The sequence below is a fragment of the Brachyhypopomus gauderio genome, chromosome 1 (assembly GCF_052324685.1).
Source record: "Brachyhypopomus gauderio isolate BG-103 chromosome 1, BGAUD_0.2, whole genome shotgun sequence".
Taxonomy (NCBI): Eukaryota; Metazoa; Chordata; class Actinopteri; order Gymnotiformes; family Hypopomidae; genus Brachyhypopomus; species Brachyhypopomus gauderio.
In genome coordinates, this window is record NC_135211.1 from 2156608 (window position 1) to 2177755 (window position 21148).

At 39.0% G+C, this 21148-nt stretch overlaps 1 protein-coding gene across 4 annotated transcripts in view; it reads right to left on the bottom strand.

Moving 5' to 3' along the window:
* Nucleotides 1–18615: 18615 nt before the first annotated feature.
* Nucleotides 18616–21148, bottom strand: part of ptpn5 (protein tyrosine phosphatase non-receptor type 5) — a 182497-nt gene continuing 179964 nt past the window's right edge. For 3 of the 4 annotated variants that reach the window (XM_077006761.1, XM_077006961.1, XM_077006842.1), the window contains one exon: nt 18655–21066. In XM_077006761.1, coding sequence (XP_076862876.1) covers nt 20973–21066 — 94 coding nt within the window. In that variant the 3' untranslated portion in view covers nt 18655–20972. Of the gene's footprint in view, nt 21067–21148 lie in introns of all 4 variants that reach the window. The other variant, XR_013131009.1, reaches the window with a different exon arrangement.

Consider the following 21148-nt stretch of genomic DNA (forward strand, 5'->3'; position numbering starts at 1 on the left):
TGGAGGGGACATGCGTCATATGCATCTGTCAAATCAGTGTTAATTATTTCATGTATTGTCCAATCACATTTGGTTGATCACCTCATGTTCACCTCGTGGGCACCGTGTGTATTGATGATTAAACGTATAAAAGATGAGAGTTCAGAATGGGGAATTAGCTCTCTCTGTGACAGACACCTGGCGTGTTTGTAACGGAGATCTCAGGGGTTAATCCATGCTTTGTTAAAATAAATCATTGTACTTTATTATTTAACCCAACTGCTTCTGACTTTTATTGTGCTCACCATTTAAGGGTTTCAGAATTTCTAACACAAGTCTTAGAATCTTACATGCCTAGTGCAGGCATCTCTTCTTGTGGACCTCCTGTGATTGCCTGTCAGCAATTCCCTCTCAGCTTAGTACTCTTTTAAGGTTCACACTGTCAGTTCTCAAAAATTAAATGTTGAACATGGGTCAATACTCATTTAAACCTTAAAGTAATCAAAAAGTAATCAAAAAATAATTAGTTACTTTTTAAAAGTAATCGAAAAGTTACACTACAATTACATTTTAAACAAGGTAACTTGTAACTGTAACAAATTAAATTTTAAAGTAACTTACCCAACACTGTTAATTATTCTCTAGTTCCTCTGGTTGTTTGTTAGCTCATGTCTTGTGTACTGGTGTTTAGTTATGTCTCTGATTTCTGGTCTTATTGTTCATTGGTGTTTGCCTTGTCTCTGTAGTGTGTGCCTCTGGTTGTCTATGTAGCTTCATATATACTATGTCTTTGCTCATTAATTCTGCCTGTAATTGTAATTAGTGTTACTTGGTTGATGTCTTTAGTCTTGTTTAGTTTATATGTGTTGATGTCTTCTTAGTTTTAGTCTTCCTTGTGGGTTTTGTTAATAAATCATAGAAGACACCACAATCTCCTGCATTTGCGTCAACCTGCCTCCTCGAGTATGTTACAGTTCTTGTTCTGTTGATCTGTTGATTGCTCAAGTGTTTCATGTTTTTACTGGTGCTAATGCTTTAAATGCTGAATAAACTAGTTTAGTTTTCGTTTTACTGCTTGCCGTCTCTGCTTTTTGTTTCACCCTCGTGTTACGTCAATGCCAGACTTAGGCTAACAAAGAATTATGAAGTCCATTTAAACAAACACATAAGGATTCAATTACAAACTGGCTGTGAGAGAACATATTTCAAATTAGAGCTTGACCAAAGAAGCTTGGCATACAATCATGACAAATCTTGAAAAGCTATGAGTTACAAGCAATTACATGGGAAAACACCAAAAAAGTTATCAAGGCTTTGAAGAAATAAGCCACAGCTTCCAGAGCTCAGGAACAGTCAACATTTTACAGAATAAAAGGGTTAGAATATCAAAAATATAAATCTCAAAACCAGAAAAACCTTTTCATAAATATTAAGACATACAGATGTAGTGTAATGGAGTGTGTAGTGCTTGACTGTGGTGGTGACTTATCTCTACTAATCATGTAATTTACTGTAATGTGGCCATGTTAGAGTGACAAAAACATTGTTGTATAAAAACAGAATGTCTATGGAAGAAGACAAAACACTCAAAAGGATATTCATGAATGAAAAAGCTTTGGAAAATGCAGGCTAAAAATGTACGTGTATTCAAGCATGCGTTTAATTTCATGAAAATGATACTGCAGTTAGAATTCCTTCAAAACAAACAAGGTTAAAAAGGTAAAGCAGTTAAAATGAAGAGGCTGGTGATGTCAGTACTTAACAGTATTTGGTTAATATATTTTATGTGATTTGTTCTTACATTTTATACAATTAGAACACTGGCTTGGACAGTGGATTTTTTATCTCTATATACAAAAAGGTAACCAATCCCAGCTGACTGTTAAGCTAAATACACACAACTCTGCAGTCTTCTGATAGGTTCAACTGTCCTTTGATATCTCCAGTGGTAAGTTGATTGGCTACACATCACGGAGAACACCAGTGTTAGCTGTTACTCAGATGGATGGTTATACAGTTACTCAATTAGGGTGTTGAATTGTGGGAGACAAACTAAAGTTAGAAAAAAGTGACATTGTGTGATTACAAGGTTAATTCTGAATTAATATAGATACACATTATAGATACACATTCAGACAGAGCAGGTTTCAGTAATGCCAGGTTGTTTTTTCTTTCAGATTTAGTTAATAATCAAGAATTTCAGAACTGTAAGGTGTCTGGAAACCTACGCTGGCATGAATTTTTCAGACACAAAAAAGACTGTCAAATGTCCCCTGCTGACTGGTATGGAGGCCCCCTGCTGGCTGCCCCAATCAGCAGCGGCAGTAACATATGTTGTCTTGTTTATGTACCAGTTGACTGCTAGTTATTTCATCATTCATTTGGGTTATGTCACAGGTTTTTGCATTGGTTCTCTTCATCTACTAAATTCTCCATATTCCTTGATACTGGCGTGCAGGCCCGTTGACAGTCTTGCTGGTGCCCGGGACAAGAACCCCCCTCCCCCCCGGGTTACGTCATTTGAATTTCCTCTGTAGCAGACAATATAGTATATAATATAGCCACACATCAAAGCTGTTTCTGACAGCTTACACCACCCGTGTGCGACACGTGCCTCACGCGCTGTCGATTCGCGAGGTCACGCACCTCTCGAATTTTGTATTCTTTATTCTTTCTTTATTAAAAAAGAAACTTAACTTCGCGCGCGCCGCGCTTCAGCGCAATGAACAAAGTCATGTTTGCAGGATTCATACACCTAAACAAGGTGGAATTCAAGCACTTGTACATCACTTTAAAAGGTCCATTTCAATATTTCCCAGCACGTTAAACTTAATTAAGTTAAATATACATATACTTGAAATGATTCAAAATAATTAGCTTTTTATCACATTATTTAATGGTTGTTTATTTTCAAAACGCCCAATCTTAATGTCTTCACGTTCTCTCCTGTTTCGTCCTGGAATTACAAGTTAACGTAATACAAGTGAACTGTTCAGTCAGACAGCTATTTGTTGTGAAACGAAGTAGTTACAATTTCAAGCATTTTCAAGTACTTTAGCCTAAATTCCAGCACTTTTCAAACCTGGAACACAATGCAACATTAAAAATCGTCAGGTAAATGTTTTTCCTTTCTTTTCTGTGCTCCAGATTTCTGTTTACTTTAACTATCTACCACTGTATTTCCCGCTGTTGGGCGGGTACCAGCCGGCTACGGTCAGTGCTGGATCAAACCATTTGTCAGTGGGAGGCGGGGGTGTATGCACTTAATGGAAAATATGCACATAGGTAAAAAAAAAAAACATATATTTTAGCCATTGAGCTTATTTTGAGTACAGAATTTTATATTAATGAAAGATTTCAAGATTATTTAAAATTATAGACTTTAAATAAAAATAAATTGCTGGGCTCTTTGATGGCCCCCCCTGGCCCTGGGGCCCGGGACAACAGACCCGGTTGTCCCCCCTGTCGACGGGGCTGCTGGCGTGATCACTTCCTCATTTTCTGCACTTCCCTTGCCTGTCACAAAACAACCAGACAACTTTCAGAGGCCGCCAGTCTCCTTTGTCTTTTCTCTTTGTTTGTTGTCATGTCTCATGGTAAGTGTTTTTGTCTGTGTGATATATGTTTGTTGTATGTGTTGTTTGAATGAGATGTGGTGCTGAACCGGTCAATGAATGAATGAATGAATTGTTCAACTTGTATAGCGCCTTTCTAGAACCCAAGGTCGCTTTACAATTTTTATTTTATTTTATTTTATTTTTTTATACAGATACAACTCTTACACACCCAATCACACACCGGCGAGAAGCGGCAGCCAATTGCGCACAGCGTACTCTCAACCGGGATCCACAGCCCCCTGGGGGACTGACTGGGGTGCAGGAAGGGGAGAGAGGACAGACCCTAGTGGCAGAGCACCATCCACCACTGGGCACACAAGCACACACACATTCATGCACACACACTTAGACAACTGCTTTTTAATGGACATGAAGAGACAGACACACAGTCAGGGAGAATTTTGTCAGGGAATCAGGGAATGCCAATTTACCTAATCTCCATGTTTTTGGACTGTGGGAGGAAACCGGAGACCCCGGAGGAAACCCACACAGACACGGGGAGAACATGGAAACTCCACTCAGATAGGGACTTGAACCCAAGACCCCAGTGCTGAGAGGACCTTTTGGACTGTAAGTAAGGATGATCACTGGGCAGTCACTGTTACGGTCACTCATGCCCACCTTCTTGCTGCTGTAACAATGTAAATGTCTCATTGTGCAATAATAAAAGGATTCCTTGTTCAACTTGTTCACAAAGAGTGACACTAAAAGAAGTTCTCTACTATAATGGTTAAGCAATTAAAATGTATTCACATTTTCATTTTAAGGGATGAATCTCCATTTAATCTTGTAATTAAGATCCAGATCTGTTCTCTCTACTCTAAAGTGTAATTGTAACACAACCACAGTTAATACAAAAAACTGAATAGCTAAACAGACATCACTGGTATAACCATTATACCAATACAGTAACAAAAACGGTTCATTATGAAAAAACCTTGATTGCTACATGATGATACTGGATATTTCATGTTGATAGTTGAGTGACAGTTGATAAGGGCATATTGGTCATAGGTAACATGGTGTTACATAATTGACAAGCTTGTCATGATTTCACAATCTACCATGTTTGAAAGCATTAAAATTGGCATTCATTTGCTCATGCAAAGCAGTACAAGCTGAAAATTCTATAACATATTAAATATACATCAATCAATTAAATAGAAGAGCCACATAGATACAACAGCCTGTTGAAATAAAAATAAATTCAATGGAAGGTCACATTCACTTGGTGATTCAGTATCATAAAAAAGCTTACTTATACTCCACATTCTTGTATAAACCAGCTGTTATTTACATAGTTAATATTAGTGTGGATACAGTGTTTCGGTATTTTCATACATAAAACCTTAAGGTGCAGAATCAGTGCTTTTTTATTGACTGAAATAGTTTTTAATGATAAGAACAAGTAAGACAACTAGACAAAGGAAAAGGTATGTTTAGAAGAACCACTCGAAGTTCCTGTCGATCTGATGTCAAACTATTATTCAGGGTCTCTCACTTTACCCTTAGGTCTTCATGTGTAATGTTTGCACATAATCACAAATTATTTAGCTTGAAATGCACGTGCTGGTTTAACTTGTTCAGGGTTACCATGCACACACTTCACACTATGAGTTCAAAAATAAGTCAAACCTTCACAAAGAAATGCACAAGATACGCAATAATAATAAAAATAATGTATACACAATACAAAAATTCTCTAAATGTTCACATTAAACAACATAGCATGAATACTCACAAATTCATTCAGATTTATTTAGTTATCACGCAGATAAATAACTGGAGTCTATGATCCTGCCTTAGAGATAAATAAAAAAATTGTATGTCAGATTCTTTGAATGTTTTACTAAAATATTTTGCTCATTATGACAATATTCTTCCATCTAAGTGGTTATGTCAAAACATATGAAGGCAGTTTTTGTCTCATTAAACTGCAAATGTGGGCTTTGAAAAAAACAAACAAAACATTTGTTTATGCTCTCTGTGAAATTAATACACATGCTCTTAATCTTTGTATGTTCATATGTAAATGTATCGCAATAGTCCATAGTTATTCAACTCTATTTATACATATTTGTCTGTATTAATAATACATTCAATTTCAATTACTATAGTACTGTCACACGTATAACATTAGACCTCAGAAGGTTAATTCAGTGGTTGGATATGGTGAATAATACCCAAGGATGAAACCTCCTGAAAAATGTCAAATAATTACTTAATTAACTGAGAAACCCATATCAAGTTTTCATATGACATGGAGGTATTTATTAATGTCCCAGAGCTGCTGTTCAGCTATGAACGGTGTTTTTATTTTCATGTTTTCTTCAAGACAGGAAAAGAAAATGCATTCTGTTCATTTCTGAGCGGAGCTCCCAAAGTATTTGAACAGTTATACTTTCTGATATTTTGGTTTTTTGCTCCATTTTGGATTTGATATGATGAATGAGCACTGATTATGGCATCTTTGTATTTAGCGTTGATTAATTTAACATGACAAATAAGCTCTAAATATGAAACAGATCCATTGCACTTCTATAGAAGTTTCTACAGCACCTATAGAAGCTTTATTATAAATTTGAAGACTACCAATGTAAACTCTTGAAATTTATCTCCATTCCACATCGTATGTTAACCTCTACCTCCAGACTTTGTTTAGTTAGTATTTCTTTAGTAACTATTGTGTCATATATGAATCTAATGGTTTGTCACAGGATACAATTACAAGTGTGAATTCAGGTATTACCTAGTCACAGTCACAGTATTATGAAAGTTATAGTTAGTCACTTACAGAGAAGAATGTCAGTCTGGAAACATCAGTAGGTACTTATATATAAGTATATATAGTATAAGGTAATCCGTGGTTTCTCAGTAGTTGCCTAATCACACTACACACATTTTATGGGACAAACAATATATATATTTTTTTAAAGTTAAGTGGAATAAATAATGCCACTATGTTTGTTCCTGCTAAATCACATGCGCTGACCAACAAAGCCAATCATGATGGCTGCTGCGTGGGTCCTGATTGAGCTGAGTGTCAGTGGTTGTCAAATGCGTTCAATTCAAAGTAACTCAGTCACTTAGTTGAAAGTAGATGAATCAGGTTCTAATACATTCTGTTCAAACTCAAAAAGCCATTTAACACTTCAGCCTTTACTCAGAATGGATGCACTCTGTGTGATCACAGAAACAAACATACATGAGAGGATATGCTCTGAGTATGTGTGAGGCATTCATGTTATTGCACTGTGATATTTAATGCAAAAAAAGAATTTCTAAAGTAATGTTCTGACATTTGGTAACATTTGGTATGTGCTGCTTCCTCATAATGTTCCAGTGACAGTACCATAGGTCTAGTTACATTCACAATTGAGTTTGATTTTGACCAAAAATATTTTAATTAAAAATATTAACATATTCTAATTACAAACACACATAATAATGGGGTTTTTGTCTGATCTTTCTTGATATGCTTGATATGTCCACAGTGTTCCCCTGTCACACCCCTTGTTTCCTCCACCCATTATTAGTCCTGATCAGCTGTTTTAGGTTTAACTTCATGATGTGTTTTGTTTATATTCCCGTGTGTCCAGTTCTTCCTTGTAAGTCAGTTTTGTTCATTTACTGTTGCGGGAGTTTGTATATTCTGTTCTCTGTGTTCTTTATGGGGTTTGCTCTTAGTCTTCTCCTTGATCATTGTATGTTCTGTTCTTTGTGTTATCTATTGGGTCTGTTCCTAGTTGTCTCCTTGATAATTGTATATTTGGTTCTCTGTGTTAGTTATTGGGTCTGCTCTTTATTGTTCCCTGATCGTACTTTTGTAAATTCGGTTACTTTCGCCAGGTCTATGTTTTGCGTTAGTCTGGTTAATTGCGTTTTCGTGTTGAATGTGTTTTTGTTTGCTTACTTTGTGTATTTTTTGTCACGTCTGGAAGGTGTTATTTGGTTAGCCTGTTGTACTATGTTTCACAATGTCTTTGTCGGTTGCATTTGCAGTGTCTAGTTGCCTTGAAACTCTGTGTGTGTTTATGTAAAGACAATGCCTCACAGTTCACGAGCGATCCAAGTTGGTATGGTTAGGAGACAGGAGGCTACTCCTGCTCCTTTCAATAAATCTGTTTCTCTGCAGCATTTGTGTCCTTCTTCTACTTCTCTCTCACTACAATGTGTTTTGAGTGTTAGCTACACAATAATTTGGACTTTGGCCATGTTGTTTCATTTTGATACATGTGTGCAGCTTGCCACTAGTGTTGATATTAGGAACTACATATACTGCTGAATAGTCAGGAAATTATTTTATCTCTGTTCCTCAAAATCAAGTTTGGCAAATTGAGAAATAAAATGTAAAGACATATTTTCATCATGAGTTAATTAATTATTATACACTCACCGGCAACTTTATTAGGTTGAATGGAAACATTCCTCAGAGAGTCTGGTCCATATTGACATGATGGGATCATGCAGTTACTGCAGATTTGTCAGCTGCACATCCATGATGTGAATCTCCCGTTCCACCACATCCCAAAGGTGCTCTATTGGATTGAGATCTAGTGACTGTGGAGGTACAGGCCACTTCAGTACAGTTAATGTGTTCAAAAAACCAGTCTGACATGATTCACGCTTTATGACATGGTACGATATCCTGCTAGAAGTAGCCATCAGAAGATGGGTACACTGTGGTCATAAAGGGATGGTCAGCAACACAATGCTCAGTTGGTATTAATGGGCCTAAAGTGTGCCAGGAAAATATCCCACCACAACAATCCTGAACCGTTGATACAAGGCAGGATGGATCCATGCTTTCATGTTGTTGACGAAACATTCTGACCCTCCCATTCGAATGTTGCAGCAGAAACCGAGACTTCTCAGATCAAACAACTTTTTCCCAATCTTCTATTGTACAATTTTGGTGAGCCTCTGCGAAGTGTAGCCTGTTTAGCTGACAGGCACCCGGTGTGGTTTTCTGCTGTTGTAGCTCATCCGCCTCAAAGTTCGACTGGTTATTTGAGTTACTGTTGCCGTTCTATTAGCTTGAACCAGTCTGGCCATTCTCCTCTGACCACTGGCATCAACAAGGCATTTGTGCCCACAGAACTGCCGCTCACTGAATATTTTCTCTTTTTCTGACCATTCTCTGTAAACCGTAGAGATGGTTGTGCATGAAAATCCCAGTAGATCATCAGTTTCTGAAATACGCAGACCAGCCCATCTGGCACCAACAACCATGCCATGTTCAAAGTCACATAAAATCACCTTTCTTTCCAATTCTGATGCTCAGTTTGAACTGTAGCAGATCATCTTGGCCATGTCTACATGCCTAAATGCACTGAGTTGCTGCCTTGTGATTGGCTGCATTTATGTTAATGAGCAGTTGGACAGGTGTACCTAATAAAGTGGCCGGTGAGTGAGTATCTATCCATCCATCCATCCGGTTTCAACATTTGTGATGAGGTGGGAAGTATCACAAATTGATTGGGGAGGAGAACAGTCTATTATATCTATCTATTATAAAAAACAAATCAAATGTAAAAATCATTTACATGAAGAAAAATTATATTTTTGGCAGTATTCATGCCAATCATTGGCCTCTAGTTGCACAGAACAGACTGTAGAGTTAGCCTACATCTAGCAGTCGCTAACATGTATGGAATAGCAGTTAAAACAAAACTAACTGGAAGTAGATTGCACCAGTAGATCTGTCCAGCATTTGGTAAAAATATAGCCATAGCACAGATTGTTAATTAAGATACCAAAGCCCAAGTGAAATATATTTGTATAGCACTTTTTTGCAACAGCTGTTGTCACAAAGACTCAAATATTCAAAGACTCATAGAAGACCAATAGGATATTTTCCTTGCACTAAACATGCCAAGACAGGTTTGAACACTTCAAACATTTCAGCATCTGGCTTGCTCAGACACAGACACACACATGTACACAGACATGCACACAATGTATAGAGAAACAGTTCACTAAGGACAAAGCTGTTCTGGACTGCTGAGATTGATTATGCTTTTGGGGTTTTGGGGTTTGTTGGATTGTGTTTAGTGTTTTTTTCATGTGCATTGTGATTTTAGTTAAATGCTGAATGTAAAGAATAGACCCTACGTCCTTTGATGACAATATGACAAATTCTTACAATAACATGACACAAAAATGCTAATATAAATAAGATAAATAGCAAAGAGTATATTGTACAGATGAAAGATAATGATCATCTTAAAGAATTATCCAGTGTGCTTGCAAACTTGAATGGATTTGAAATATATCATGATGACTGATTTAATTGTCAAGTGGCACACAACAATGCTTCATACTTGCACCAAGTTGCACAAAGTTGGGTAAACCCAGTGCAGCAAGCCATTTGTTAGCTTCTAGTATACCAATGGGTAAAGTAGCACTGACCAAAATTATGGACATTACTTGGAAATGTGCTCCTAATTTGTTACATTGACACTTAGGTCTTCTGATGTTTGTTGGGTGTTGTTTTGGTACATTGCTGAATGCCTTCCCTCTGGTTAATTACTGTGTAAGACTTTCTCATAAAATGGATTCAGCAGGAAGGAAACCCCTAATTATAAATCCTATGATATTGTGCTTTTCTCTGTCAACGTCCTCTCTCTCAATCTTGAGTCAATATCATGTTGCCTTTGGTGTCTCGTCTCTTGCATCAGAGTTTCTCTGTTTGGAGACTTTCTCCTTTCCCTGCTCGCTAGAGTGTTTTCACTCCTGCACCTTCTCTGGCCATTCTCAAGTTTTCCTTTGCTTTTTTTCTCTATTAATTTATCAGTTGTTTTGGGATGTAGTTTTTGTTTTCTGTCTTTACGGTCAGAGAGCCAGCCACTTCCTTTGGCATCCTTAGTTTAGTTATTGAAGCTGTTTATTTTCTCACATTGAGCAATCTGCATTTCCTCAGTTTAGTCCTGGTTTGGTTAATGCTTGTTCATTATTTCATATCACACAATATAGAGGGTGATATTAGCCATAGATGTGATTGTCCATGAAGAAGAACAATGCAGAGTTTCCTCAGTACTAGACTGTACATGAGGTCATGACATTTAACTGTGAGGATGAAAGACCAAATAGTCAATCCAGCACAAGAATCTACCTTGAGTTCTCTTTCCATTCAACATCTAGTTTATATATTGAGAGGTCAGTCAGTGCTACATCATGTGTACCCTTAATTTGCCTTTTTCCGTCTAATAAAAGGGTAGAATGCATCCATAGATTAGATAGCAGGTAAAATATTTATATTTAAAGTATTTATGCAGCCTTTGGACATTTGTTAACCAGTAGAGGTCAGTGGAAAGGTGCTGTTTAGTTCCAAAATGTATGCAAATGTGTAACTTTTCCTGGAGTTCAGTCTATTACTATCAAGGTCTTCTCAGCAACCCCTGTTGTTTTGGTTTGGTTTGTTTCATGGGGGTTATTCCAGAAAGTGGGTTTAACAAACTCTAAACTTAACCCTGAACTCTGAGTTGTCTTACCCCAATCTGACATACTCAGAGTTTTCAGTTCCAAAACGGCTGATCGGAGTTAAAGTAATCAGGGTCGCTCAACTCTGAGTAGGTAGACCCAGACAGAAGCACGTTCACGCGTTAACTATAAAAGGCATTCTTAATGGAACGCTGATAAAAAATTTATCATCGACTTAAATGATAAATCAGCCGAGCATCGTATTTCACACCACTGTAGGTTGAAGTATTAATGACTGCGTATGCAGAATATTTAGATATTATTAAGCGTAAATGTAATACTGCGTCAGCTGCTAGATCAGCTGTCAAAAGCAGTCAGCATGTCAAAAAATTGTTAATGGGTGAGTGAAAATTACATTTTTATACTTAGCAGAAGGCCATATATTCGCCTTCATTTATAATACTGTATTGAGTTTTTAAAATTATTTTTAACTGAACACTTACTAATTCACATCCAAGTGGTGTGTGTGACAGAGTGCATGTCAACAAAACGAGGTGGCACAGAACGAATAGTACACTTTAAACGTTTATTCGACGTGATGCGCAGACGTAGCACATTCACACATTGAAACATATGACTCTAACCAAGACGAGCACAAGACGTTACACACACACACACTTTGTACATTTCAACTAACGAGCACCGCGTGAAACACATTAGACTAATGACACGTGTGAACACACAAACACAACCACACCCCCACACATACATACACGGATGCGGACTATGTAAGGGGAGGGGTCCGGGGCTGTAGCGTGACAGAACGCCCCACCAAGGCCATTACCCGTCCCGGGGTGCCAGCACAGTTATAACGCCCCGGACCCACACCGTTAGACTGGTCCGGAGCCGCCGGTGACTCGTCCGGGAGGGATGTGTCCCCGGTGGAGAGTCTGCCACGAACAGCCTAGAACACCCTCCCTAGGAAGACAGGGAAAAAGACATTATAACGGTACATTTACAAAAACGCAGACGGGCACATTTATTAACATGGGAACGAAAGGGAAAAGGGGATTAGGGAGAAACACCAGGATAGACACAAACACTGGTACAGGTACACATTGAAACGAAAACAGGCTTTGCACTTGCAGCAGGGCTGCCAGGGGAGAAAACCCTCCATGGGCTGCAGGTGCTGCAGTGGGCGGTCTTCCTTCTGCCCTTGCCGCATACTCTCCGCTGCGTGTGGCACTACTTGGTGCACTGCTTGCTGATGCCCCCGCAGTGCCTTCGGTGGGCAGGCAGGCAGTCTCTCTGGGGGGGCCGTGCCTCAGGGTACGCTTGCCGGCGCTTGCTCTCCTCTCTCCGGGGAGCTACCAGAGGAACCTCACCACCCCTTGGCGGTTGCTCCATGGGACTGGTCCCGCCTCCTGGTTCCTCCAGTTCCATTCCCTCCTTCCATTCCCTCCACCCCTTCCTCGACCTCACAGTCAGCTCCGAGCACTGTGATGGGGGAGGGCTGACTTCCTCTTCATCCTCGCTGGAGTACTCGGTAGGGATTGAACACACGGATGGAGGAGGGCTGACGTCTTCGCCCTCTTCGCCGTAGTACTCGGTGGGGACCTCCTCCATCCAGGGAGTGCTGACCACTTCCTCACCCTCCCTGAAGTACTCGGTGGGTGCCAAGTACACTGATGGAGGGTAGCTTTCCTCCTCTCTAGACTCCTCCTCCTCGAACTCACTCTCAGGTAGTTTAGGCGTCATCTCAGCGATGAAAACCTCGAATGATCCCGCTATCAGGGGAGAGGAGTCTCTGGTCAGAGAGCGATATATCTTTCTCCACACCCTCTGTGCGGCTTGCCTGAAATGGTTCGCACTTGACTCCGTCTTGGCCTCCTGAGCCTGACGCAGCAGGCTCACGCATACGGGATCCTGCATTATCTCGGTCGCGGGGGCTTCGCGGTGACGTACAGGGGAAGAGGCATGATGGTGCCTACTTGCTCTCTTCCCCTTCTTTGCACGTGACGTGTAGCCTGGCATCTTTTTTGGTCGGCTCGTCTTTTTGTGATGCTGAGTGCACGTCAACAAAACGAGGTGGCACAGAACGAATAGTACACTTTAAACGTTTATTCGACGTGATGCGCAGACAGCGCACGTAGCACATTCACACATTGAAACATGTATGACTCTAACCAAGTTGAGCACAAGACGTTACACATACACACTTTATACATTTCAACTAAGGAGCACCGTCTGAAACACGTTAGACTAATGACATGGGTGAACACACACACACACAACCACACCCCCACATGTACATACATGGATGCGGACTAAGTAAACACACCCCCAAGTGGAGGGGTCCGGGGCTGTAGCGTGACATGGCATCAGATAAAAATGAAGTATAAGAATATAGTACAGTGGTATGGCTGTACATAACTGTATCTTATCCTTAATATATATTCCTAAATGTATTTATTTACAGGAAAAATGAAAAAATTTAACATAACAGTGAATTTGACTGTAATGTATATTAAAAGGTTACAGGGTGGATGGTGGGGTGGGTGGTGGTGGTGCATGATTTAATGTGGAAAGCAGTGATTGCAGATGGAGTCTCTGACAACTCCACCATCTCTGTTGTCACCCACATGTATGTAAGGTTCCTCGTCTGTGGGCATGTCAGAGATGGTAGGCTGTCGATCTCCCTGGATGGTTGCAATGTTGTTTAATACCACATATGCCATTATTATGTGGCACGCCCTATCAGGGGTTACTCTGAGCCCCTTCAGGCACTGGAACCTGGCCTTGAGGATTCCTAGGGTCATTTCAATTCTTGCCCTGGTTTTGCTGTGGGCCTGATTGGAGCGGGACTGTGGTCCAGGTGCAGGATCTGAATAGTGAGTCATGAGGTATAGAACAGGCAGGGATACCCTCTGTCTCTATGAAGGAGGCAGTCATAGTGTCCTATATTCGCACTAGGGTTTGCAATGATTTACACTGCATGTGAACAAAACTACCACAGGCCTACCCTGTTCAAATTTGTTGTACAGTGTGGAATCATGCATGGATCCTGGCTATCTGGCTTCAACATTTGTGATGAGGTGGGAAACATCACATATGATCTTGATGGGGAGGAGAATGGTCAGTTACAATAGCTACGTTATTTTTGTTACCATTAAAGATAAGTACATTATTCATTAAGGGTTATAAAGGTTAGTACCTGTACATTAATGCTATGGATGGATTTTCTGTTTATGTAATCGCCTTGTTTTAATGGTGCTATAATAGGTAGCATATGTGGGTTCCATCAATGCAGCCAATGACTCTAGGAAATCCTTAAAAATTAAATGAAGTAAATAAAGTTTGTTATATATTGCTTCTCCTTTGCTTAATTTCTTTATTGTCTGTGTTAATTAAAGACAAACCTACAATATTGTGGAATTCCTCTTTGATGTCCATAACTGGCTTATGCCCAGGAGACAAAACTGGGCACTAGTCGTTTTAATGCCAGACATACTTTTCGGATAGACCGACATACAGTAGCTTTGCTGACAGATTCCGCATCTCCTACACTATAAAGAAAACTCCAACGAGCAAAAAAAAAAATCTGGAGAGAACTGAGGGCTGATCTGCGATGTATAATATTTGAAATGTGACGCTTAATAATGTTACTAATGTAAGTCATGGATTGTGCTGAAAAACGATAACGTTCATTAAAAAAAATGTCTATTCAGAGTTTTATAAGGCATTCCCGATGAGCTCGGCAAATAAACTGAGCTTCAATATCCACATGATCCTTGAGGAAAGGACACGTCATGATGACATGTTTGTAACCTCGGGTTTAGGTTCAAGTTAACCTGCCAGCAAGCAGGTTAGCTTCAGAGCGTAAGTTGCTATAGTAACTGACTCAGGTTCTCCCTAAGCTTGGTTTCTGGAACGGAAAACCCTGAGTATTTGTTAACTCTGAGTTTACTTACCCGGTTTCTTCAATTAACCCGCTTTCTGGAATACCCCTCTGGTTTCCTCTTTGTGCTTTTATTTTTTAATTCCTTATTGTGTGTAGTTTCATGTCCCTCCCTTGTACTCGGCCTCCTCGTCATAGTTTTTAGGTGTGTCTCATTGGGTTATTGGTTTGTCTGTGTATTTAAGTCCTGTGTTTTGCCAGTTGTGTTGTTGGTCATTGTAAGTACATTGTGTGTAATTTGTGTGGTAATGCTTGTTTGTGCTTCAGCTGCTATCTTGTGCCCAAGTTTATGTCTCTGTTACTTAATGTGTTAGTGTGTTCTGTTAGATATGTCATGTTATTACTTTCAGTAGTGTTTGGTTTCTCTGGTTGTAGTGTCTTTGTGTATACTTATAATGATTTACTATTAAGCATATCAAGATCTCTTGCAAGATCATTCAGTCTCCCTCACCCAGTTGTAACAATTACAGAGTACAATATATTTTTCCACAAATTCTGCCGACTTTGTCAGCACTGAATTCAAAGATTGTACACAGGTATCAAGTTGATAGGACTTCCAGACTTTGTTGTTATGCTGACTTTAACACTAAATAAAAACAACCTTTTATTCAAGGTTGTTGTAGCACATGCAGCGCTAGCAAAAGCCAAAGGGCACATATACGAACACAAACTAACCAGAAAAGACTCTGATAAAGATGAGTGACAAGTACAACACTCACACACATTAAATCCTTAAAATAAACAAACAATGCAACACATAATGAAAACAGGTGTGACGGATGAACACACACACACACCCAGAACCACACCCAAAGGAAATACATAAATGGACGAAGGCTACACATACACATGCCCGAAGGGAGGGGTCAAGGTCTGTACCGTGACACTTGAGATGAAAAATCTCTATTTGTAAATATATCCAGCAGTGCCATTTTATAATTAATTCCTTCATTTTGTTCGCTTTCAAATGATTAATATTACTGCTGGATGATTAAACAAAGTGGGGCATATGTCATGAAAACAGGAAAATGTGTTTATATCTGTGTTAAATGTAGTCTGTGAAATAGTTTGTGACATTTATTTCATTAATTGGAAGTTTTAGCCTGTGTTGGACTAGGCTGTGGGTGAAAAAGAAAATGTAGAAAAACAATCTGACTATGTTGTGTTATCAATTCTGCTAGGTGTTGTACAGTGAGGAAAATAAGCATTTGAACACCCTGCAACTTTGCAAGTTCTCCCATTTAGAAATCATGGAAGGGTCTACAATTTTTACCTTAGGTGCATGTCCACTGTGAGACATAATATAAAAGCAAAATCCAGAAATCACAATGTATGATTTTTTAATAATTTGTATGTCATTGCAGTACATAAGTATTTGATCACCTATGAAAATCAATGTTAATATTTGGTACAATATCCTTTGTTTGCAATTACAGAGGTCAAATGTTTCCTGTAGATTTTCACCAGGTGTGCACACACTGCAGCAGGGATTTTGGCTCATTCCTTCACGCAGATCTTCTCCAGATCAGCCATGTTTCTGGGCTGTCACTGAGAAACAGATTTTCTATAGGGTTTAGGTCTAGAGACTGGCTAGGCCACTCTAGATCCTTGATATGCTTCTTACGGAGCCACTCCTTGGTTATTCTGACTGTGTGCTTTGGGTCATTGTCAAGTTGAAAGACCCAGCCACAACCCATCTTCAATGCTCTATCTGAAAGAAGGAGGTTGTTCCCCAAACTCTCACAATACATAGTCCCAATCATCCCTTAATACAGTGGTCGTCCTGTACCATGTGCAGAAAACACCGGCAAAGCATGATCCTTCACATGAGGGATGGTGTTTTTGGGATGGTACTAATCATTCTTTGTCCTCCAAACACGGCGAGTGGAATTCAGACCAAAAAGTTCTATTTAGGTCTCACCTGACCACAGAACTTTCTCTCATGACTCATCTGAATCATCCAAATGGTCATGGGTGAACCTAAGACGGGCCTGGACGTGTGCTGATTTAAGTAGGGGGACCTTCCGTGCCATACATGACTTTAAACTATGACGTCTTAGAGTATTACCCGCCTTTCCATGTAACCTTGGAAACAGTGGTGCCAGCTCTCTTCAGGTCATTGACCAGCTCCTCCCGAGTAGTTATGGGCTAATTCCTTTCTTAGGATCACTGCTACACCACGAGGTGATATCTTTCATGGAGCTCCAGTCCGAGGGAGACTGACAGTCATGTTTAGCCTCTTCCATTTTCTAATAATTGCTCCAACAGTTGATGTTTTTTTCACCCAGCTGCTTGGCAACTGCCCTATAGCCCTTTCCAGTCTTGTAGAGGTCTACAATTTTGTCTCTGGTGTCTTTGGACAGCTCTTTGGTCTTAGCCATGTTAGTAGTTGGAGTCTTTCTGATTGTGTGGGGTGGACAGGTGTCTTTATGCAGCTAACAACCTCAAACATATGCTTCTAATTTAGTAACAATAAGTGGAGTGGAGGTGGACTTTTTAGGTGCGGACAAACAGATCTTTGAAGGCCAGACTTTTTGCTGATTGGTATAACACAATTTTTGCTGATTGGATTTTTTTTTTTTTAGATTATGTATCTCAAAGTGGGCATGCACCTAAAATGAAAATTTCAGACCCCTCATGATTTCTAAGTGGGAGACTCGCAAACTCGCAGGATGTTCAAATACTTATTTTCCTCACTGTTTATTATACCTACATGGCATCTAGTTTGAACCTATTATACGTTTCGCATTTGTTTTAAAATTGGTGAGCTGCCAGTACGTAATTCAAGTTGATGTTTTGTCTGACCTCACCTGACATCACCCTGTCAGAAAATGTTGTATTTCTTTATGCAGTGAGCCATAATAGGGCCACAGGCTTTATTCTTTAAATACAGTCACTGGCCACTCTCCCCACCCTTTCCTTGTACTGCACAATATTAAAAGAAAAGTATGGCAAGAAATGTGTATTGCATGCTAAAACATTTTTATTGTAAGCTCAAAGACCCTCAGTGGTCAATTTTTATTTTTGCAACATTGTTCTCAACCAGTGCTGCTGTTCAATGTGCAATGGGCAGGATTGCACCCTTTGTGAGCTTAGTGTGCTATAAAAACCCTGTGCTAACCTCTTGTTACTGGTTACATCTCTTCAATATGGAGTGTGTGGTATTATAGACTGAAGGTCACAAATATGCAACATAATTATAATACTGTGATACACTATAATCAGTTAATTTTATGCATCATATCTGAAATAAGACAAGTATAGTGCCAGAAAGGAAGCTATGAGCAGTGCAAATACATTCTAAAACCTCAGTATGCATGTAATATCAGGATTTATATTGTGATGAAAAAAGGGAATAATAAGAAATATAAGAAATACTGTGCTGGACCCTTTTCTCCTTCATGCATTTCTTGGTGTTGATGTAATAATGGAGTAGTTTTAATGTGCTAAAAATGTGTTACTGTCTTAGAAAGTATCAGAAAATTGCTTTATGATTTGGAAATCATCATTTGGCCATCTAAAATACATCTAGAATGTTAGGGATAGAAAAACCTTTTATAATAATAATAATAATAATAATAATAATAATAATATGTAATATATAATCATGCATTTCCCAATAAAGATTACTCTTGGTAATTTACAAACAACTTTAGGAATTACATGACCTTAAGAATTCCAGTTTTATGAGTATTTAAATTTATAATATATAGTTATATAAATATAAAGTTACATTTGCAGCTCCCACCCAGTGAATGTTAAGCCCATCAATAGGCACTCAATTGAACTTCTTGCACTAGTACAAACTGGCTGCTGCTGCTACTATGACTACTGGAAAAGTATTTAATTTACGTGATTTAAATGTTTACATTCTATATTCCAATAAAGGTAAATTGTTTCACTTGAAAAATTATTAAAAACTGATTTTTGTCACTTCTTAGTCTCCAGATGATAAATAACAAATAGAAAATGGCTAAATAAACAAATAAATATAAATCAGTCTCAACAGATGATGCTACAAAAGTATTTAGAAATATTGTAATATGAAATAATATGGAATAATAATTGTCTGACTGCTCTATTAGAAGGACCCCAGATTTGTTTCTCTGTTCTATTTCTTTTACTATGGCAAAGTTATTTTAATGTCATTTTGAATCTGACTCATGAAAGTCACTATTTATTTATTTATATGTATGTATTTATGGGGCAGTCATGGTCTTGTGGTAGGGAACTGGTTTTGTGACCGGATGGTTGGGGTTCAATTCCCAGGCCTGAGGCCATGACTGAGGTGCCCTTGAACAAGGCACCTAACCCCAACTGCTCCCCGGGCGCCGGGCTAGGGCTGCCCACAGCTCCGGGCACCTCAGACCCCTTGTAATCACTAGTGTGTGTGTGTGTGTGTGTGTGTGTGTGTTCTAACTACACAGATGGGTAAATGTGGAGGACAAATTTCGATTGGGGTGAAAATCACAATTGACAAATATGGCACATTTACATTTATAAACCATTAAGTAAAAGGTGGTGTAAAAGGAAATCTTCAGAGTAAAGTGGGAAGTTATACAACCATCTGTAAAGTTTCTAAGCCCACTTCCCACAAATTTCCTTGAAAAAGAGATGCCAGAAACCCCCCAAAATAGAGAAGAACCTCAAAGTATATCTAGAGAAGACCGAAAATTATGTTGCAGTGGGTTGAAGTAGAGACCTACATGGACCTGTGCCAACCAACTGCAAACCTTTGCAACTGCAAAGGTTTAAGCCAAACTCAATTTGTACTTAATCACTCTCTCATTTCTGAGCAGACAAAGATACACACACATTGTTGTTCCTCTCAGAGCTGAGAGAACGGTTCTGAGTAGTCTAATACAAGCTAAGACACACGCATGCAAATTGATTATGTGTAAATGTATTTTTGTAAAATTAAATATTTAATCTGGCATTAATAATGTTTTTTGATGATATTGTTGAGAACAACAAAGCCATTCTTGATTCATTTGGTCCATTCTTGATTCAAGTTCTCCATTTTGGAGTTTTAATAGGCTTTGTGTAGATTAAAGAGAGGAAAAAATGATTGAGGAAAAAAAAATTATTATTAAAACCTGTAGTATATAAAAATATATATGTATTTACTTTGACTGTCCAAACTCTTTTTGAGAACACTTTAATTGATTTAGGCATCCAGTTATGAAGGTGTATACTGTAGATAATTATTTGAATTTTTGTGTTTCTAAGTTTTCTGTTTTTTGTTGATGTTTTTCAGAAACATGTGCTAGATGTTTCTTTGCAGTTGAGTAGTGGAGTAAGATTATTTCTTCCAAATTTTAAATCTAACAGCAGATGAAAAAACGTTTGGGGCTTTACCAAGGCACTTCACAGCTGTTTTAGAGATACTGTGAGAATAAGTATAACATTGCTTACTACCATTTCTTGTAGTTTGGCCATTGCAGTTTGACATTTAATTAATGTGTTAGGCCTGTGGTTGTATTGGTGTGGCATTATAAAAATATTTAGATTATTTCCAAATAGTTAATAGGTCAGGCCATGTTGATGAATTGGGCAGTTGGTACTCTCCTCAGAGTTGATAACACTGCAGCAGCATGAACACTGCTGTGGAGGAAGCAGGCGTTAGCCCTCATCTTCTCATGAACATTGCTGTGGAGGAAGCAGGCGTTAGCCCTCATCTTCTCATGCTGGGAGGTGTCATGTAAGGGAAGGCCTAGACAGCAGGTTGGAATTGACACTGGCAATCAAACTAGGGGAGAAAAACAGTAGTCCTCTATGATGCCCTGTGAAGTCTTACTGATTCAAAAGGCAGATAAGGGTTCTGTGGGAGTTGAAGTCCTGAGTTGAAGTCTTGCAGGTGCACACGTAACCTCATACATGAAAGATCCTTGTTTAATACAGCCTAGCAGGAAGAGAAAGTATGCATGACTGGCTCAGGTCTGGTGCAGGCAGATGTGAGGTGCTGATAGACTGATGGTTAGGGTATGCAGGAGGTGCTACTCTTCTGATCTCTGATTCAACTGCCTCTCATAAAGGCTGAGCACATGATGCACAAACTGGTACTGCTCCGCTGTCTGAATCATGCCTCCCCTATATACAAAAGAAGATTATTTATTACTGTTCAAGCAAATATGAAATTAATAACACACTCACACTACGCCATGCAATGTGC